At 45.0% G+C, this 18,212-nt stretch overlaps 1 protein-coding gene across 1 annotated transcript in view; it reads left to right on the forward strand.

Annotated features, from left to right (window-relative positions):
- Positions 1–3,313: 3,313 nt before the first annotated feature.
- LOC126439768 (ankyrin-2-like) overlaps positions 3,314–18,212 on the forward strand; it is a 28,670-nt gene continuing 13,771 nt past the window's right edge. Inside the window, exons 1-2 of the mRNA XM_050090592.1 lie at positions 3,314–3,876; positions 7,747–7,893. Coding sequence (XP_049946549.1) covers positions 3,314–3,876; positions 7,747–7,893 — 710 coding nt within the window. The remainder of the gene's footprint in view (positions 3,877–7,746; positions 7,894–18,212) is intronic.

An 18,212-nucleotide genomic window follows, 5' to 3' on the forward strand; every position in this document is an offset into this window, starting at 1 on the left:
AATTACTATGTCTGAGCATAATTTAACCGTGACCTACACCCAAATCATTTCACATTCCGGATCTCCGTCAATTTCCTTCGATACTATAGCACTTCTTATCACTATAAACACGCCTCCCCCCTTGACTGTCCAGCCTGTCTCTGCGGTAGACATTCCAATCAAAGTTTAGGATTTAATTACTGTTTACGTCTAGTTTCAGCCAACTTTGTCTCTAGTACTATATGGGCGTTATGACCGTTTATTAATGAGAACAGTTCTGGGACCTCTCTATAGACGCTCTTGCAGTTTACTATTAGCACATTAATATTGTTATTCCCTGTTGCATTTTGCCTACTCCTACCTTGCTGCGTCTCAGGAGGCATCCTGTCAGGCCTAGGGAGGGAATTCTCTAACCTAAAAAACCCCCATGTGCACTCCACACATAGTCCGCTACCCTTGTAGCCGCTTCACGTGTAGTGCACGCCTGACCTATTCAGGGGGCCCTACGTTTCTCCACCCGATAGCGGAGGTCGAGAAATTTGCACCCCAAATCTCCGCAGAATCGTCTGAGCCTCTGGTTTAAGCCTTCCACTCGGCTCCAAACCAGAGGACCGCGATCGGTTCTGGGAACGATACTACAAATAGTTAGCTCTGATTCTACCCCGCGAGCGAGGCTTTCTGCCTTCACCAATTCCGCCAACCGCCTGTACGAACTGAGGATGACCTCTGAACCCAGACGGCAGGAGTCATTGGTGCCGACATGAGCAACAATTTGCAATCGGGTGCACCCAGTGCTCTCTATCGCCGCAGGCAGGGCCTCCTCCACATCTCGGATGAGACCCCCCGGCAAGCAGAGTGAACACTGGCCTTCTTCCCCGACCTTTCTGCTATCCTAAGGGGCTCCATCACCCGCCTAACGTTGGAGCTCCCAATAACTAATAAACCCCTCCCCCCGTGTGCCTGCTCGGACCTTGCTGAAGGAGCAGCCACATGTCCACTCACAGGCAGATCGGGCGTTGCCACACGGCCAGCCTCCACATTGACCCTCCGCCTCGTGCGCCGCGAACGCCGCTGAACCCGCCGCTCCCCTTGGGGAGAGGGTGGCCCAACCGCGCCCTGTACCCGCGAAGATGTCTCGACAGCAGGGACAGTGGGTGACGCATGTGTAACACCTGGGGTGTACCTTGCTACGCACCAGACTCCCCACTGCCGCTACACTCAGAGGCAGCAGCCTGAAGACGGCTGACCACGGCCATCAACACGCTCAGCTGTTCGCGAACAGTGGCCAGCTCCTCCTGCAGGCCACTACTTGCATTTCACACACGTTTCTCTGCCGGTTACATGGCGCAGACACGTACAAAGATTGTGTCTCCAAAATATGCTGAAGGTGATCGGGACCATGGCTCTCTGTCTTCTAATAATTCAGACGCGATCCCGCTCAGTATCTTGGCAAGTTTGTGATTACCTAGAAAACCGTTTGAGTGAAAGAATCTGCGAAAGCTCAGTCTAAACTACAGTCGCATTACGAGTGTCACAATAAAGTAGAACACTACACCACTGATCTCCGGATACATTAAAGATTTATAAGACAATGACGTCTGTTTCTTAGACGAGGAACATGTCGATGCTCGAAGACTGTATGGAAATGTGAACGGCTTTACAGCTTTTACCACTTAGTTTATTGACATGCAACACCACTTGGGTGTAGGAAAATACAGTAACAACACCTTTAAACAACAGTAAAAAGTCGTTCATTATGCGATTACAACGCCAGTGTCCAAATTTTTGAGCCTATAACATTGAGTGCATACTTTGTATGGGGAGGCGAAAAAACCACAAAGCGACATAGAACGGAAACAAATGTACAACTAACTAACGAGGGATGGGAAAGGAAGACGTGGGTTCGTCGGGTGGCTTCCAGAAGCCTGCAGTGTACGTGTTCGCCAGCGACCCTGCGTTGACGTCCGGCGCTACGCTCTGTTCAGCACTGCCTCGGCGTCTCGATCCACGTTGGGCGAGCGCGACAGAAGCCTTCGGACGAATTCTTAGGCGCTCTCCCGGCACCGTAACGATCCGGAAGACGTCTTGCGCTGGTGGAATGGAGATTCTGATTCGGCACGTTTCGAAAAAAGTGGACGCCGTTCTCGCAAAACCCACTTGTCTGAATTTCGGAAACCAGTTTACACTGTAGGGTGTGGAACTATTTCACTGACTCCGTCGTTTGCCCCCCTCATACGACCAGGAGAGTCAAGAGTGATGTCTGAGCTGTGATGGAGCTTACTTTGGTTTAGTCATGACGTATCTGTCATCTAGTAAGTACCCGAACGTTCTGTGGGGCAAAGATGCTATACAAACACGTCCACGCCAAAAGGAGATGCAAATTTATATTTGTGCGAAAGTTCCACAACACACGTTCTGGAAATGGAGGCAACGAGTTTCATTCCTAAACTGCTCAACCTGGAAATACCTGGGTACACCATAGCTCGCAACAATCGGATAAAATGGCGACATGATTTATGATTGTATTATGCAGCATTCTTTACCACGGAGGTGTGCGCTGCATCTTTTTCTGAAGAAAGAAGACGCAGGTATCAATCTGTTCAAAGGAGAGTTAAACATACCAATGAATTTAGATTAGTGGTTCAAAACGGCTCAAATGGCTCTGACCTCTATGGAACTTAACATCGGAGGTCATCAGTCCAATAGAACCTAGAACTACTTAAACCTAACTAACCTAAGGACATCACACACACCCATGCCCAAGGCAGGATTTGAACCTGTGACCGTAGCAGGCGCGCGGTTCCGGATTGAAGCGGCTAGAACCACTCGGCCACGGTGGCCGGTCAAGTTTAATCGTGCCTACCCTGAGACATTCACCGAGGAAACTGATTTCTGCATTACATGTACATTGCTTTTGATCAGGTTTCACGGATCTGAAGAACTTGAGATAAGGAGGGAGAAAATTTTTCCTAGTTAGAGGTGCCACCAACTTGGATTTAAATATAAGTCGTGTAACTTTATGGCTGAAACAAGTTTGTTGCTTTGCTAATTTTTTTGCTATGACATAAATAAACCATCTTTTGACTGAGAACGATAACATTTTTAGAAGGTGAAAGCAGTCTATCATAGCACCGCAGTGATAGTTATAAACGTTAGGTGATCGCGAAGCAGTACGGACCCTTGTCATTTGAAGGAAACTGGTGACGTTGCAATTGATTCAGTGTGGACAACACTTTCACAGCTGCTGTTTCATACAGGTATGCATGCGCCTCATACAAGTGTTGAGGGTGCAGTGTGAGGGCTGCTCAGTGGCACTGTTTCAGGACCACCCACCATGTCGGCAGTTACGGAGGTTCAGAACACAACAACCGAGGCCCTGGCCACCCTGCTAGACGGGGGTGACGGCGCCCTGGTGACGCTGGTGGCGGGCGAGACGAGGGTGGCGGCTCACAGGGCCGTGTTGGCAGCCGCGAGCCCCGTGTTCGCAGCGATGTTCGCGCACGACATGCTGGAGGCCAGCTGCGGCCAGGTGAGCATCGACGACGTGGAGGGCCCGGTGCTGAAGCTCCTGGTGGCCTACACGTATACCCTGCAGGCCCCCCAGCTGCCCGACACGGCCCCCCAGCTGCTCTCGGCGGCCGACAAATACGGCTTGTCGGCCCTGAAGGCTGCCTGCGAGCGGCAGCTGATCTCGCAGTTGGCCGTCGAGACCGCAGCGGCGACGGCCGTCACGGCAGTGAGGCACTCGTGCCCGGACGCCACCAGGACTGCCGTCGCCTTCATAAAGGACCACCTGCAGGTGATGGCCACGCGGGGCTGGGCGGACGCTGTGCTCGAGTACCCGCAACAAGTCATTGAAGTCACCCGTCTGCTCGGTGAGCCACCAGCAGAAGCCAGGTAAGCACGATTCCCTTTTTGGCAGTGCTAGTGTGAATCAGACGTCGTCCTTGCTTTGTTCGTCATGGGTTTCTTTGCTGCCTACGTTGCGTAACACCTTAACTTAATCTAATTACTGATCATCATTCACGATGCTAAGTCTCTCGCTGTTTTCACTTCTACTGCTTCTATCAATTTCGCCTTTCTCTGATTTACTCTGATTCCATATTCCGTACTCATTAGACTGTTCATTCCATTCAGAAAACCCTGTAATTCTTCTTCACTGTCACTGAGAGAATCAGTCATCAGCAAATCTTATATCATTTCACCCTGGATTTTAATTCCACTCTTCAATCTTAACATTATTTCCGTCATCGCTTCTTCCATGTATAGACTGAACAGTAGGGGCGAACGATTACATCCCCGTCCGACACCCTTTTTAATCCGAGTACTTCAATCTTGGTCTTTCACTCTTATTTTACCTTCTTGCCTCTTGTACATATTGCAAATTACTTGACTTCTCCTATAGCGTACATGTATTTTTGTCTGAATTTCTAACATCTTGCACCACTTGATATTGCTGAACACTTTCTCCAGGACCACAAATCCTATGAACGTCATGGAACTTCAATTTTCTTTTCCATTCTCCTGTGTATTGTCCTTCTTGGCAACTGGGATGCTTGAGCTGTTAAGCTGATTGTGCGATAATTCTCACACTTCTCTGCTCTTGCAGGTTTCCAAATCGTGCAGATGATATTTCTGTCAGATTGTATATTGCCAAACTTATACATTCTACACACCAGTGAGAATAGACCTTTTGCACCTCCCCCAATGATACTAGAACTTCTGATTGAATGTTGTCTATACCTTATGCCTTCTTTGATCTTAAATTTTCCAAACCGCTTTTAAAATCTGATCCTAATCACCAATATTTTCCATACCGACTCCTGCTTGTTCTTCTGTCACGCCATCGGACAAGTTGTTCCAATCAGAGGCCTTCAGTGTACTCTTTCCAACTATCTGATCTCGCCTCTGTATTTAACACTGGAATTCCCATTGTGCTCTTAATGTTACCACGCTTGCTTCTAATTCTGTGGAAGATTGCTTCGACTTTTCTATATGCTGCGTCAGTCGTCCCAAGAATCACTTCTTCTTTGATTTCTTCACATTTTTCGTACCATTTCGCCTTAGCTTCTCTGCACTTCCTATTCATTTCATTCCTAAGTGACATATTTCTCTATTACTGAATTTTCCTGAATATTTTTGAACTTATATCTTCGATTGATCAACTGAAGGATTTCTTATGTTTTCCATGGTTTCTTCGCAGTTAACTTCTTTGTACCTACGTTTTTCTTTCCAACTTCCGTTACTGTCGTTGTTAAAGATATCCATTCCTCTTCAACTGAACTACCTATTGAGCTGCTTATTATTGCAGTATCTGTAGCCTCAGAGAACATAAATCTCATCTCTTCTTTCCTTAGTACTACTGTATTCCACTTCTTTGTACATCGATTGCTCCTGACGAGTCTCGTAAAATTGAGCCTACTCTTAATCACTGCTAAATTGTTATGACTCTATATCTACTCCTGGGTATGCTTTACAGTCCAGTATCTGATTTCAAAATGTTTGCCTGACATTAATATGGTGTGACTTTAAACCTCCCATATTTCGGTCCTTTTCCAAGTATACCTCCTCGTCTAGTGATTTTTGAACAGACTATACCAGCTATTACTACGATAAATTTACTGTACAACTTAACTAGCCTTTGTTCTCCCCTATTCCTATTATCAAGTACATATTCTCGTGTAACCCTTTCTTCTACTCCTTCCCCTACGATTGCATTTCAGTCCCTCCATGACTATTACATAGTACTGAATTACCTGTTCAATATCCTCACTTTTTCTCTCTCTCCACCTTCAACTTGCGACGTCATCATGTATACCTGAACTATGCATGTTGTTGGTTTGCTTTTGATGCTCATGAGAACACATCTATACTCACTTTCTGCCCTGCCTTTCTATTGATACTGAATCCTACTGCTGTTGCTACTACTCTATTCTCATGTGACCAGAAATTCGTTTCTTATTTTCTGGCTCCCAACCACATTCGAACTCCTAACTTTCCAGCTCCCGAATCATAGAATGTTATCCTTTCGTTGGTTACTCAACCTTTTTCTCGTGGTCACCTCCCTCTTGGGCCACCTCGCCTGGAGTTTGAATGGGGACTAGTCTTTTGTCAATGGAGAGACCGTTATCACATACCATATGTCATGTTGATGCACGTTATGTATCTTAATGCAGTGGTTTACATTGCCTTCTGTATCCTCACGTTGTTGATCATTGCCAATTCTTCCTCATTTAGGAGCAGTTTCAGACCTCAAGGGAAAGAGAGTGCCCTGAACCTCTGTCGGCCCCTCCGCCCTCTTTTGAAAGGCTGTTGGCTGAAAGAGGGTGACACCTGATGCTGGAAGTCTTCAGACACCAATGTTGATGATTCTTATTCAAAATTCAAGTGATGGTGAGGTTCAAACCTGGGACTGAGGATTTTCCTGATTACTGAAAAAGACGCTACCCCTAAGTGACTGGCCCCAAAGAGCCGGGTATGTCTCCCTGAGATATCCAGTAAAGCAGGAGCTATGAGCACTGGGGCTACTCATGCACACTGGGGGCAAACAAGAAGAGAATACTCCAGCCAGCACAGTAACATTGTCACACTCGATGCAGTGCCTTACAATCACATTTCCTTCTCGTCTCTGTTCAGCTATCGCCCTCAATATTTTCCGTGCATTCCCTTTAACGAAACAGACAGGAAATCTCTGCCCCCCTGTCTTTTTTGAAGTTCCTTGTGGCGTTACCAGAGGTCGTCCAGGGAATCCTATCAGGTTTCCTGCTACGGGCATACAGCAGATTATATGCGCTGTTCATCTACAGGTGTAAGACATATCTCCCACAATGTCAGTATTGATGTGACGTTTTCATCCAGCTATCATTTGTTGCCTCTCTGTCTCGGATACATATGCTCCATACAAGTCTATTTTGTTTCTTTTTAATTTAAAAAAAAGATCCATATTCAATAGACTACAGGTTACTTCGCAAGTTGTAAACGTTGTCCATCAGATAAAATTGCATACACTGCGTAATCCATTTTTTCTTTTAATGGTGGCCTCTACTGCAAACTGCTCAACACGAAAATTGTTGTTTATGAAACACATCACCACTGCTGTCTTTTCAAGGAATCGAATTGTGGAGACATTACATGCATATATACAGTTCTATTTGCTTTACTGAAATGCAAATTTTGAATATACTCTCGATAACTTTTATAGCATAGCTCTTGTAATTCTTGTCCATCTTCTTCATTCCCTCGGGCTTCACATCAGAGCGCCTGCATATCCATGACCGTATAGTTTCAACAGTAAGTTGATACACCAACTTATCAGTTTGTTTCTCTATCGCTGGATCTCTCTCTCTCTCTCTCTCTCTCTCTCTCTCTCTCTCTCTCTTCCTCCAGCGATATAATTCAGCATCCATATATCAGTTTTCAAATTACCTCACAACCAAAAGTAGCAGCCAGATGACTTTAACTGCTTCTAAATTGTGTCTGATAGTTGTTCTGTCAGGGCAGCAAAATTGTTGGCCCTTATGTTTGGGATTTGGTTTGTGCTTCATTGTGAACAATTTGTTGTTTTGCATCTTAAGCTATGCCATTGAGGTATATAGCAGAAGTAGTGCAGAAAAAGACCAGTTAATTGGTGGTACAGTCACCTTAAGTGACAGGCTGGTGTTGTTGGCACTGAGTGTTCTGTTACCCCAGTGGACAGTCCCTCAGCTGTAACGCCTGCAGTGAGCCCCTGTGTGAACACGCCCACCCACACAGTGTTTCTCTGTGCAGCTCGCCGACCGCCACAGGGGGCGGGCCCACCCCCAACTCTGACCGTCAACCCCACAGCGGCCACAGCCGGACTCCTGCTGCAGCTGCGCCTCCCACGTCTGCCCGACACACCCCTCCACCTGATGACGCAGCCGTCTGTCGCTTCCGGTGAGTTGTGTTACCACACGTGCCCAAGTCTTACCCTCAGAGTACTGCTTATTTTGGCATTAACCAGCCGATATAGTAAATAAAATAAAAAACAGATTCCTTCAGTTTTTGGATAGAGGTTACAGTTGCCATTAAACATTACTTATTTCTCACTTTTTTGGCTATGATATTTTGAAGATTGAGCACATGTGCAGAAGATTTCTCGTTCTCTGTATTTGCCGTGAGAATTAAGTTCAGTTCAGAGTCACTGAACTTTAGTTACGTAGGAAGTGTCACATACAAATCATACCCATTTCCAAATATTCTTTATATACTGATGTGTTGAATCTAGATTTTGTTTTTAGTGATGATTGTGTGTCTTACAAATTGATTCTGAATTAAATGGGTAAGCAAACGGGATGTTTCACACAATTCCACTCTACAAAACTTACGTGAATGGTTGTAGATACAAGTTATTGAAGACACTCAGGAAGAAATGACGAAAGAAAGGTAAACAGAAATAAAAGTAATAATTACAAAGTTATTATTTAGTACCGGTATGAGGATACAGCTTGTTTTGGGTTTGTCTTAAAATGTAATTCGAATATTCCTTAAATGGTTCCCTAGTGAGTTACATCCGTAGTGACTATTGGAAATCTGTGCCGCACTGGAACAGGAACCCAGATTTGCTGCTTATTGCAGGCAGTCTCCTTGACCAGTCGGCTGCCTGAGCACACCTCCACTTCTGACTCAGTGTCTCATCGACACTTGCACTAGAGTTTATCCCGGGGGACTTGTGGGAAGAGTAGCAAAAGGGAAATCGAATCGGTGGATGTTACCTTACTGCAGAGGATGTACATGAGAACCTCTGGCGGTAGTGTTTGCAAACCATGGGTAAAAAACATGATCCACAATGGTAATTCCATCTACGCCAGCAAACGCATCAGCTGGTCTAATGGTTGAGGTATCTGCTCTCGAGAAGTGAGAAATGCAGTGGGTGTGGCTGAGTGGAGATGCGTACAGCACTGTATGGCTCGTCACTCGTAAACAAACTCCTGTATTCGATGGATGATGGAGGTCACCAGGTGTGATGAGTAGTGGATTTGATTCACAGAGGAGAAGTTTTGCATAATTCCATGGTATAGTTAACTTCTAGTTTCAGAAATGAGCAACTGACGTGGGCAAAGATAGTTGGTCGTACTGAAAAATATATTGACATCTCACAGTGAACTGATACATTTGCAAGATGACTTCATAGCCTGTGGATTTCAGTATCAAGTATGGACCATTTTATACTTCAGTTTTATATATGCCCAACAGCAGTTTCCTCAATGATGGTGCCACTAAACCGGAGTTACTAAATACCGTTTTCCTTAATTCCTTCACGAAAAATTATGTATATTAGGTGTTGTGAAACAATTCAAATCACTTAAGAAAGGCAAGTCTTCTCGTCTAGATGGAATACGAATCAGGTTCCTTTCAGAGTATGCAGACACAATAGTGCCTTTCTTAGCAATCATATACAACCGTTCACTTGGCGAAAGGTCTGTTCCTAAAGACTGGAAAGTAGCACAGGTCACACCAGTACTCAAGAAAGGAAATAGGAGTAATCTATTGAATTACAGAGACATATTACTGACCTCAATTTGCTGTAGGATTTTGGAGCATATACTGTATTCGAACATTATGACTCACCTCGAAGAAAATGACTTACTGATAGATAACCAACATGGATTCAGAAACTATCGTTTGTGTGAAACACAGCTAACTCTTTATTCCCATGAAGTAATGAGTGCTGTCGACAAGGTTTTAAGATCGATTCCATATTCCTAGATTTCCAGAAGGGTTTTGATACCATTCCTAACAAGAGACTATTACATGGTGTATACGGCCCGGAAGATCCCGGAAAGACCCAGGAATTTTTTCATCCGCAAGAAAACTGGGGAAAACGGGAATTTTCTAGAATCCCGGGAGTTTTTCATTGATGTAGTTTTCAGTTAATTTTTTGTCATTTTGACTGTTAGTAACCGATACTCTAACTAAGGACATTACTGTATCCCGCTGCTGGAGAATAATACTGCAGCAACAAAATATGAATGAGGGAATGCTTTATATATAAACGAAACAGTGCTCATACAAGTGTCTGCCAATAGCAAAATGTGTGAAAGGCTGTAGGAAGACAATGCAGTGCTTCGTCACAACAAATTACCTCTGATGAGCGTTAAGTCACAACTGTTTACATTAGATTCATTTAAGCAGTTACGAGCGGAACCACGCGCATGCGCAGTTGAGTCGCTTCTGAGTAGTACCTTCTCCCGCTTCTGGAAACAAATGTCGCTGTTGGTTCTGCACGCAGCAAACCAGAGTATCTGAACCGGGCTCCAATTTCTGTGGCGAGGGGGGGGGGGAATTCATATTGTTTAGGAAAAATAACCTTGTTTCACAAAGCACCTAGCATCTAGCGCACATTGGTCTTTCGATTATTCAAAAGAGTTTGAAGCTCATCGCTGTTGATTTGTGAACATTTTGGATCACATTCTAAGTTGATTTCTGAATGAATCGTAAGTTGATTTTTGAATCCGTGCATAGTGTACGTGACGTACCTGCCAGGGGAATCTTCGTCGCATCTGGAAATAAACTTTCCTGCAGACAAAGGGGACGGGGCTTCACGAGCTGAGTGGAATAAAGCCGCACGGGTGAATGTAGTGTGTGTGTGTGTGTGTGTGTGTGTGTGTGTGTGTGTGTGTGTGTGACTGACTGGTATGCAGATGATGAGCGAATAGCTACGTCCATAGATTCAGACTACCAGAGTGCTAATGAACGACCGACAGGAATAACAGATACGAAATATTAACGTATTATCCAGATACGAAATATTAATGTATTATCTTGTCGCTGTATCAAAGAAAATGAAAGTTTGACAGAAAGTTTTTGACCAGGTCACAACACTAGAGGGCAAGTTGTACATTTCCTGGTTAGCAGCCGCTTAAGTTCCATTCTGGGAGTAGCGCGGAAAACGCGTTGTACGAACACGTAATAACGCCTAACCGGAGAATAATCGCTGGATAATTACTAAACTGGTGATTCTGGCAGAGTTAGTAGAGTTAACTGGAGAATTGAGCTTTGACAATGATACGAATAGCTACAGAATTAGGGATGAGAAGCTTTTGTTAGAACGAGGAAGGAGAAGAAACGGGGTGGTTCCAAATTTATACAAAAATTTCGCACTACTACTTTTCTACTTTTCGATCTCATGCTTAAGAAACTGGAGCTTATGAATGAAACATGAAACTATTTCCTTACACAAAGCCTTTTGCTTGTAGTAGGCCAAACAGGCATTTCATATTGGTACTTGGCGAGTTATATTCTGCCGTATTATAAAAATGACCGTTATTACCAAAACAATCTCGCTTGTTTGGTGTGTGTTACAGCTGCTGCAATATTAGAAGGGCCTATTTCCTTTCGTCCTGCAAACAGTGACAATAGACGTAATGAGATCGAGAAACCACACCAGTCTTTGGTACTATTTGTATTAAAAGCTTTTTGAGTATTAGACAACGACATTTCGATTTTTCATGTAGCAAAACATTTGACGAATTTTGATGAGGCAACAGATTCTTTCGCAGAAAGGAAAGCACGGCGTGTAAAGCTAGAGCAAGATTAGTGAGAAAAGAACGCAAGGATTGAAGAAATATGTACTGTCTTGCTTGTCTCATGTCTTACCTGGTTTTGTGTATCCTATATTTCATTTTGTCACCCAGAACAGAAAGTTATTAGCTATTAGGCAGTAAAGAATCCAAATTTTCTGAAGAGTTCTTCTTCCGGTTACAAATAATACCATCCAGTATTAATTGCAAGGTTATTTTGTTTAAAATCAAAGGACATTTTAATTTCCGCTGTCCTGAATGTAGTTCGATGGCATCCGTTACAAAATACACATTTGAGTCCCACAGTGCGAAGTGCAGTGATGTGCAGTGCAGTAAGAGAACGCTGTGTGAAGAGGCGTGGCACTGCACTTCAGCACACTTAAGACCAAATAACATGTCGTATATTTTCTCGAACACGTATGTTTTTGTTTCAAATTTTTCAGAATGATGTGTTTTACAAGATGCCCTAGGGTACTTTCGAAAATTCGATTTTTTTAGTGTTGACCGGTTCGCAAATATAGTAGATCCGAGGCCGATGCGCAGAGAAGTCTGATTTATAGTGGGCAGTCTCCACATGGCCTGTGTTAACGTTCAGTGATTTTGCTTTTTCTCCTTCCGTTTACTCTCGCGTCAAATGAAAGCAAAACGGATATCTTTGGCCGGGAGGTATCAAGTGAATTAAAATACATTCACATAATTACCGAAGGCTGATATACGTTATTAGTTTCAGACTTTACTTTATTTCCAAGTTTCTGACAGTCAAGCACTAATCGCCTTGCAGAACAATAAGTTATTTTTGTCTGTTTGCTAAAGAAATTTGGCTTTTATTAACCTTTTCTGCAGAGGCATCCAATGTATTTGAAACGAAATTTTTAATTCCACGGTACTGGCTAGTTTCAGCTGGTCGCTGCATTTCAAGTGCAAGTTTTCATCTTCTAGCACGTATGGCATTATTCCATAATAATGAACGAAACATGAGATAATGCAGCACTGGTACTCCAAGAAAATTTACATCTGAATCTGGACATACGAATGTGCGCTTTAAGTAGCAGTTTAAATGTGCACATTTTAGTACGGTTCACGAAATTCTGATCTCTTGGAGTACCCTGGGACGTCTTACTGCTTTTACAACGTAATGTAAGATCTTTCAATGTTTTACACGTACGTACATACGGGCTTCCTACGTCATGTTAGCTGCGCAAGCGCGGGGCGCCTCTTACCTGGCACTCTCCGGCAGCTGCTGGAACGAACCTGTTTCCAGCAGATCGTGGAAAAATATTGCTAATGCTGGTTTGACAAGCGTTACTTTCAAAGTAAATATCCTTTAACGTAAGTTGGACTATGCGCGAGGATGTACCGTGAAATTCTTAAATCACAGTGTGTTTCACTCCATTTAAAAATCAACTCTTTGATGACAAGCCATTTACCAGAATTTCGAACCCTGGAGATCAGACATTTCTGTCATTATTAAAAATTTTAGTGCCACATTTGTGATGTATCTGAAAGTGTAACACGCGCAAAAAATCGACATCATTTCGAAAGATAGGCTTCTCTTGCAGCTTATTAACCTTAGTGACCAATATTATATGTGGAAGCTTTGCTTTTCTTGTAGCAACACTATGTATATTAATGTAAGCCATTAACTCGTGTGTTACCGCTGCTTAGCAGGGATGTTGCTATTGGCTGACTACATCACGCGTCCTATGCTCTGAGTACTCGCTGTCATGAGCTGGCGAGATCACGTGACATGAGCTGTGACTGGCTTACAAAAGCGCATCGCAATCTCGATTTCAGTGATTCGGAAAGTAACATGCGGTGTTTGGTGGAATTTCAATGTGAGCTGTCGTAATACGAAAATACGCAACGTACATGTTGCTGCACGTCAAAGATATTTCCAAAACGTGTCTTTTTCCCTGAGTTTCGTTTTCTAAAGTGCCAGGAAATTCTATGCCCATGTCCAAAACCATAACCATTCAAAGAATTGATAAGTTTTGCACTTCCGAGGGATAATATACCGTCACTTAAGACGGAAAAAGTGTTTTCATGTGGGAGAGCGTATTTTTAAGCGGGAAATCCGGGAATTTTTCCTTGTCCACGTATACATCCAGTATTAATCAAATTTGATACGTATGAAGTATCGTCTCTGTTGTGTGACTGGATTCTTGATTTCCTCGCAGAGATGTCACAGTTCATACTGATAGACGGCAAATCATCGAGTAGAATAGAAGTCATATACGGCGTTCCGCAAGGTAGTGTCATAGGCCCTCTGCCGTTCCTGATTTACATAAAGGGTCTAGGTGATAAATTGAGCTGCCCGATGCTGTAATTTCCAGTAAAATCATCAGACGATCAATTCCAATTACAAAATGTTCTAGAGAGAATTTCTTTATGATGCGAGAAGTGGCAGTTGGCACCAAACAAAGAAAAGTGCGAGGTCATCGACGTGGGTACTAAGAGGAATCTGCTTAATTTTGGATATACGATAAATTGCAGAAATTTAAGGGCTGTCAATTCGACTAAATACCTAGGAATTACAATTATGAGCAACTTAAATTGGAATGACCACATAGATAATATTGTGGGAAAGACGAAACAAAGACTGCGCTTTGTTGGCAGAAACTTGGAAGATGCGACAAACCTACCAAAGAGAGCCTACATTACACTTGTACGTCCTCTGCTGGAATATTGCTGGGCGGTGTGGGATCCTTACCAGGTACGATTGGCGGAGGACAGCGAAAAAGTGCAAAGAAGGGCAGTTCGTTTCGTGTTATGGCGCAATATGGGTGAGTGTCACTGACATGATTCGCGAGTTGGTGTGGCAGTCACTGAAACAAAGGCGGTTTTCTTTGCGACGAGATCTGTTTACGAAATTTCAATTGCCAGGCAACAAACATAAATTTTTCAATTTTCGTGCATACAAATCATGTGGGTAATAATGCGTAATTTGGCACAGGAAGTACATAGCTACAAGTAAAAAAAATTTAAAAACGCTAAATATAAGATGACACACACCTACATGTATTACATGCACACTGAAAACATCATTGATAGTGTCGAATTGTATACTTAGTGTCCAGGATGATAGTAATAATTATGCGGCACATGCTGATATCAAAATCAGTATGCTCCGTAGAGAATGTGAAACAAAGCAGAAAAAAATAGAACACCAGGATGAGATGCAAGACTTGGAAAGGTAAGAAGTGGGGAAATGTTTAGGATGCAAACACAACAGGTTATGTTACAACGAAAAAAGTGAGAAACTTACTGTTAGAGAAGGAAGCAATGGACTTACAGCACACACAATAACAAACTAGGACAATGAAAAACAAAGAATAAAGTTGTTGGGGATGAATTGGTAGCTTTCAGAGAAGGTAGAAAAAGATCAAATAGGTAAATAACAGGGCCAAATAGAAATCTTTGGTTAATGCAGGAGATACTGAGTTCAACTGTTAAAAGAAGAAACTATAAAAATTCAGCAAATAAAGTAGGCAAAAGGAAATATGAATGTTTAACAAATTATTGACGAGAAGTCGAAAATGGCTAAGGAGGACTGTGTAGAAATTGTGTGTGTGTGTGTGTGTGTGTGTGTGTGTGTGTGTGTGTGTGGTGTTCTCAGAGCTACTGACAGTTTTGGGAGAGTAAGGCATGGCAAAACTCTCCCATATGGTATGACACAAATCTCCCATCTAGTGTGCAAGATGTATGAGGGAGGCGAAATACCCTCACATTTCAAAAATATGAGATTTCAGTTCCAAAGAAAGCAGTTGGTGACAGGTGTGAGCACTAATGAGATACCAGTTAAGTCATTGGGTTGCAAAGTATGAACATCAGCTCCTTGCAGAATAATGGAAAAACTCGTAGAAGCTGATGTCGGGGAATATCAGTTTGGGTTTTGTTGATGTCTAGGAATATGAGGCAATACTGACCCTACGATTTCCGTTGGAAGATACACTACTGACCATTAAAATTGCTACACCAAGAAGAAAATGCCCCTGCGGGTCCGGGGATTAGAATAGGCCCGCGGTATTCCTGCCTGTCGTAAGAGGCGACTAAAAGGAGTCCATCCCCCTCACGGGGGTAGTTAGCGCCTGCGTCCGGAGACGGACGGTTCCACGACCTATAATCGTGGTCTTTTTGGTTTTTCACTTCTCGTTTTTTCCTTCCTTTTGTTGGTTCCTTTCCTTGCTCTTCTCGACCTCACTGTCTTCCTTACTCTTTCCCTTGACTTCTCCTTGCCTTCTCATTGCCTTTTTCTCCTTGCCTTCTCATTGCCTTTTTCTCCTTGCCTTCTCATTGCCTTTTTCTCCTTGCCTTCTCATTGCCTTTTTCTCCTTGCCTTCTCATTGCCTTTTTCTCCTTGCCTTCTCATTGCCTTTTTCTCCTTGCCTTCTCATTGCCTTTTTCTCCTTGCCCTCTCATTGCCTTTTTCTCCTTGCCCTCTCATTGCCTTTTTCTCCTTGCCCTCTCATTGCCTTTTTCTCCTTGCCTTCTCATTGCCTTCTTCTCCTTGCCTTCTCATTGCCTTCTTCTCCTTGCCTTCTCATTACCTTCTTCTCCTTGCCTTCTCATTACCTTCTTCTCCTTGCCTTCTCTGGTCTCCGCCTCGGCGTTTGAGACAGTCTGTCCTCTTTCTCCCTCTCTCTCTTCTTTTTCCTCTTCTTCCTTCCTCCCTGTGCGTGCCTGAAGGCCGACCCACGCGTTCGCACGCGTAGCCGGTGACGGGGTAACGCGTAATTCCCCGCCCTGGGTAGACATGTAAGGCACGCGCGTACCCCCTGGTAAAGGCCAGGCCCGGGGAGGGGTGATTGCCTGAGCTGATACCTTCTGACCATGCCGATTGGTCCCTCCGTCTGTTTCTCGGGAGGTGTGACCTGAGGTGTAAACATTCACCTAAGGCGGGAGTGCCCTCTGAGAGGGTCCCCACAAGGAAGGAGCGCGCCATCGGAGACGCTGGCAATCATGGGGGATTCCTCCGCAATGGATTCTACTCCATCTCTTTCGACTTCGACTCAAAAACGGAAACGTGACCAGCCAACAGTGACAAAAGTACTACCGCCTGCCCCACAGTTCCTCGTAGTTTCTCGATCTGAGGACGGAAAGGATTTTTCCTCTGTCAACCCTTTCGTTATTCAGAAGGGTGTAGATGCCATAGCCGGATCTGTCAAATCTTGTACCAGGTTGCGAAACGGCACCTTATTACAAGAAACTGAGAGTGCCTTTCAGGCACAAAAACTGCTTCGGGCCACCCTCCTGTACACGTTCCCTGTCCGGGTGGAGGCCCACCGAACTTTGAACTCGTCTCGTGGTGTAGTCTATACTAGCTCCCTCGACGGATTGACTGATGAGGAGCTTCAATCATTCCTCGCTGAGCAGGGCGTGACGGCTGTCCATAAGGTCATGAAAAAGGTCAACAATGACCTTGTACCGACCCGGACAATTTTCTTGACCTTCGATAGTGTTAAGCTGCCATCGCGCATCAAGGCGGGCTACGAGGTTATTTCTGTTCGCCCCTATGTCCCGACACCTACGCGCTGCTACCAGTGTCAGCGTTTCAATCACACTAGACAGTCTTGTTCCAATGCGGCTAAATGTGTCACTTGTGGCAGGGATGCCCATGAGGGTGACTGTCCACCTCCGTCTCCTCGTTGTGTGAACTGTCAGGGTGCCCATGCCGCATCCTCCCGCGACTGTCCTGTCTATAAGGAAGAACGCTGTATCCAAGAAATTCGGGTCAAAGAGAAAGTGTCCACCTCGGCTGCTCGCAAGCTATTGGCTAGTAGGAAGCCCACGCTGCTCCCAGCGGGGAAATACAGTACTGTCCTCGCCTCTCCTCGGACTACCCGGAAGGTAGCAACCCAGACATGCGATCTGACCTTCAGCACCACGGTCGTCCATTCGGCCAGTGCTAAGATCGCGCGGTCGACGTCTCCTCTTCCTCCCATCACCCCACAGACACGAGCACCTTCCTCAGCTTCTGCTAAGACGAAGACATCGAAGTCAGATGCACGGGCCTTCAAGAAGGAACCATCCCGTGCAGACTTCCTCCGTACCTCGACCTCCCAGCCTTCGACCGGTACTTCCACTACACGTCCTTCCAAAAAGGCGCATAGGAAGCACAGTTCTCCTTCTCCGCCACGGCGCGTTCCTTCTCCTGCGCCACCCAGCGGTTGCCGCCCCAGGCCGTCATCTGTTTCGCCTGGCCGCACCGCTGGTAGCCGTACATCTGGCCGTTCACTGGCGGAGGAAGCTCCCCCTCCCGGCCATCCTCCCGAGATGGCCGATGACCCTATAGACCACATGGACGATGACTGTCCGCCTACTGATAGCGGCGGCAGTGCTCGCTCGAAGCCAGGCCCTAAGCGGCCTTCGAGGTGACCACTTCTCTCATCTTCCTTTTCTTACGATGGCACTTATTCACTGGAATATTCGCAGCATTCGCTCCAACCGAGAGGACTTGAAGTTGCTGCTCCGCTTGCACCGTCCGCTCGTCGTAGCCCTCCAGGAAACGAAGCTACGCCCATGCGATCAAATTGCCTTGGCACACCACACCTCTGTGCGTTTTGACCTACCCCCTGTGGTAGGTATCCCAGCTCATGGAGGGGTTATGTTGCTGGTCCGGGATGATATTTACTACGATCCCATCACGTTGCACACCGGCCTGCAGGCAGTTGCCATCTGCATTACTCTCCCCAC

The sequence above is a fragment of the Schistocerca serialis genome, unplaced genomic scaffold (assembly GCF_023864345.2).
Source record: "Schistocerca serialis cubense isolate TAMUIC-IGC-003099 unplaced genomic scaffold, iqSchSeri2.2 HiC_scaffold_1343, whole genome shotgun sequence".
Taxonomy (NCBI): Eukaryota; Metazoa; Arthropoda; class Insecta; order Orthoptera; family Acrididae; genus Schistocerca; species Schistocerca serialis.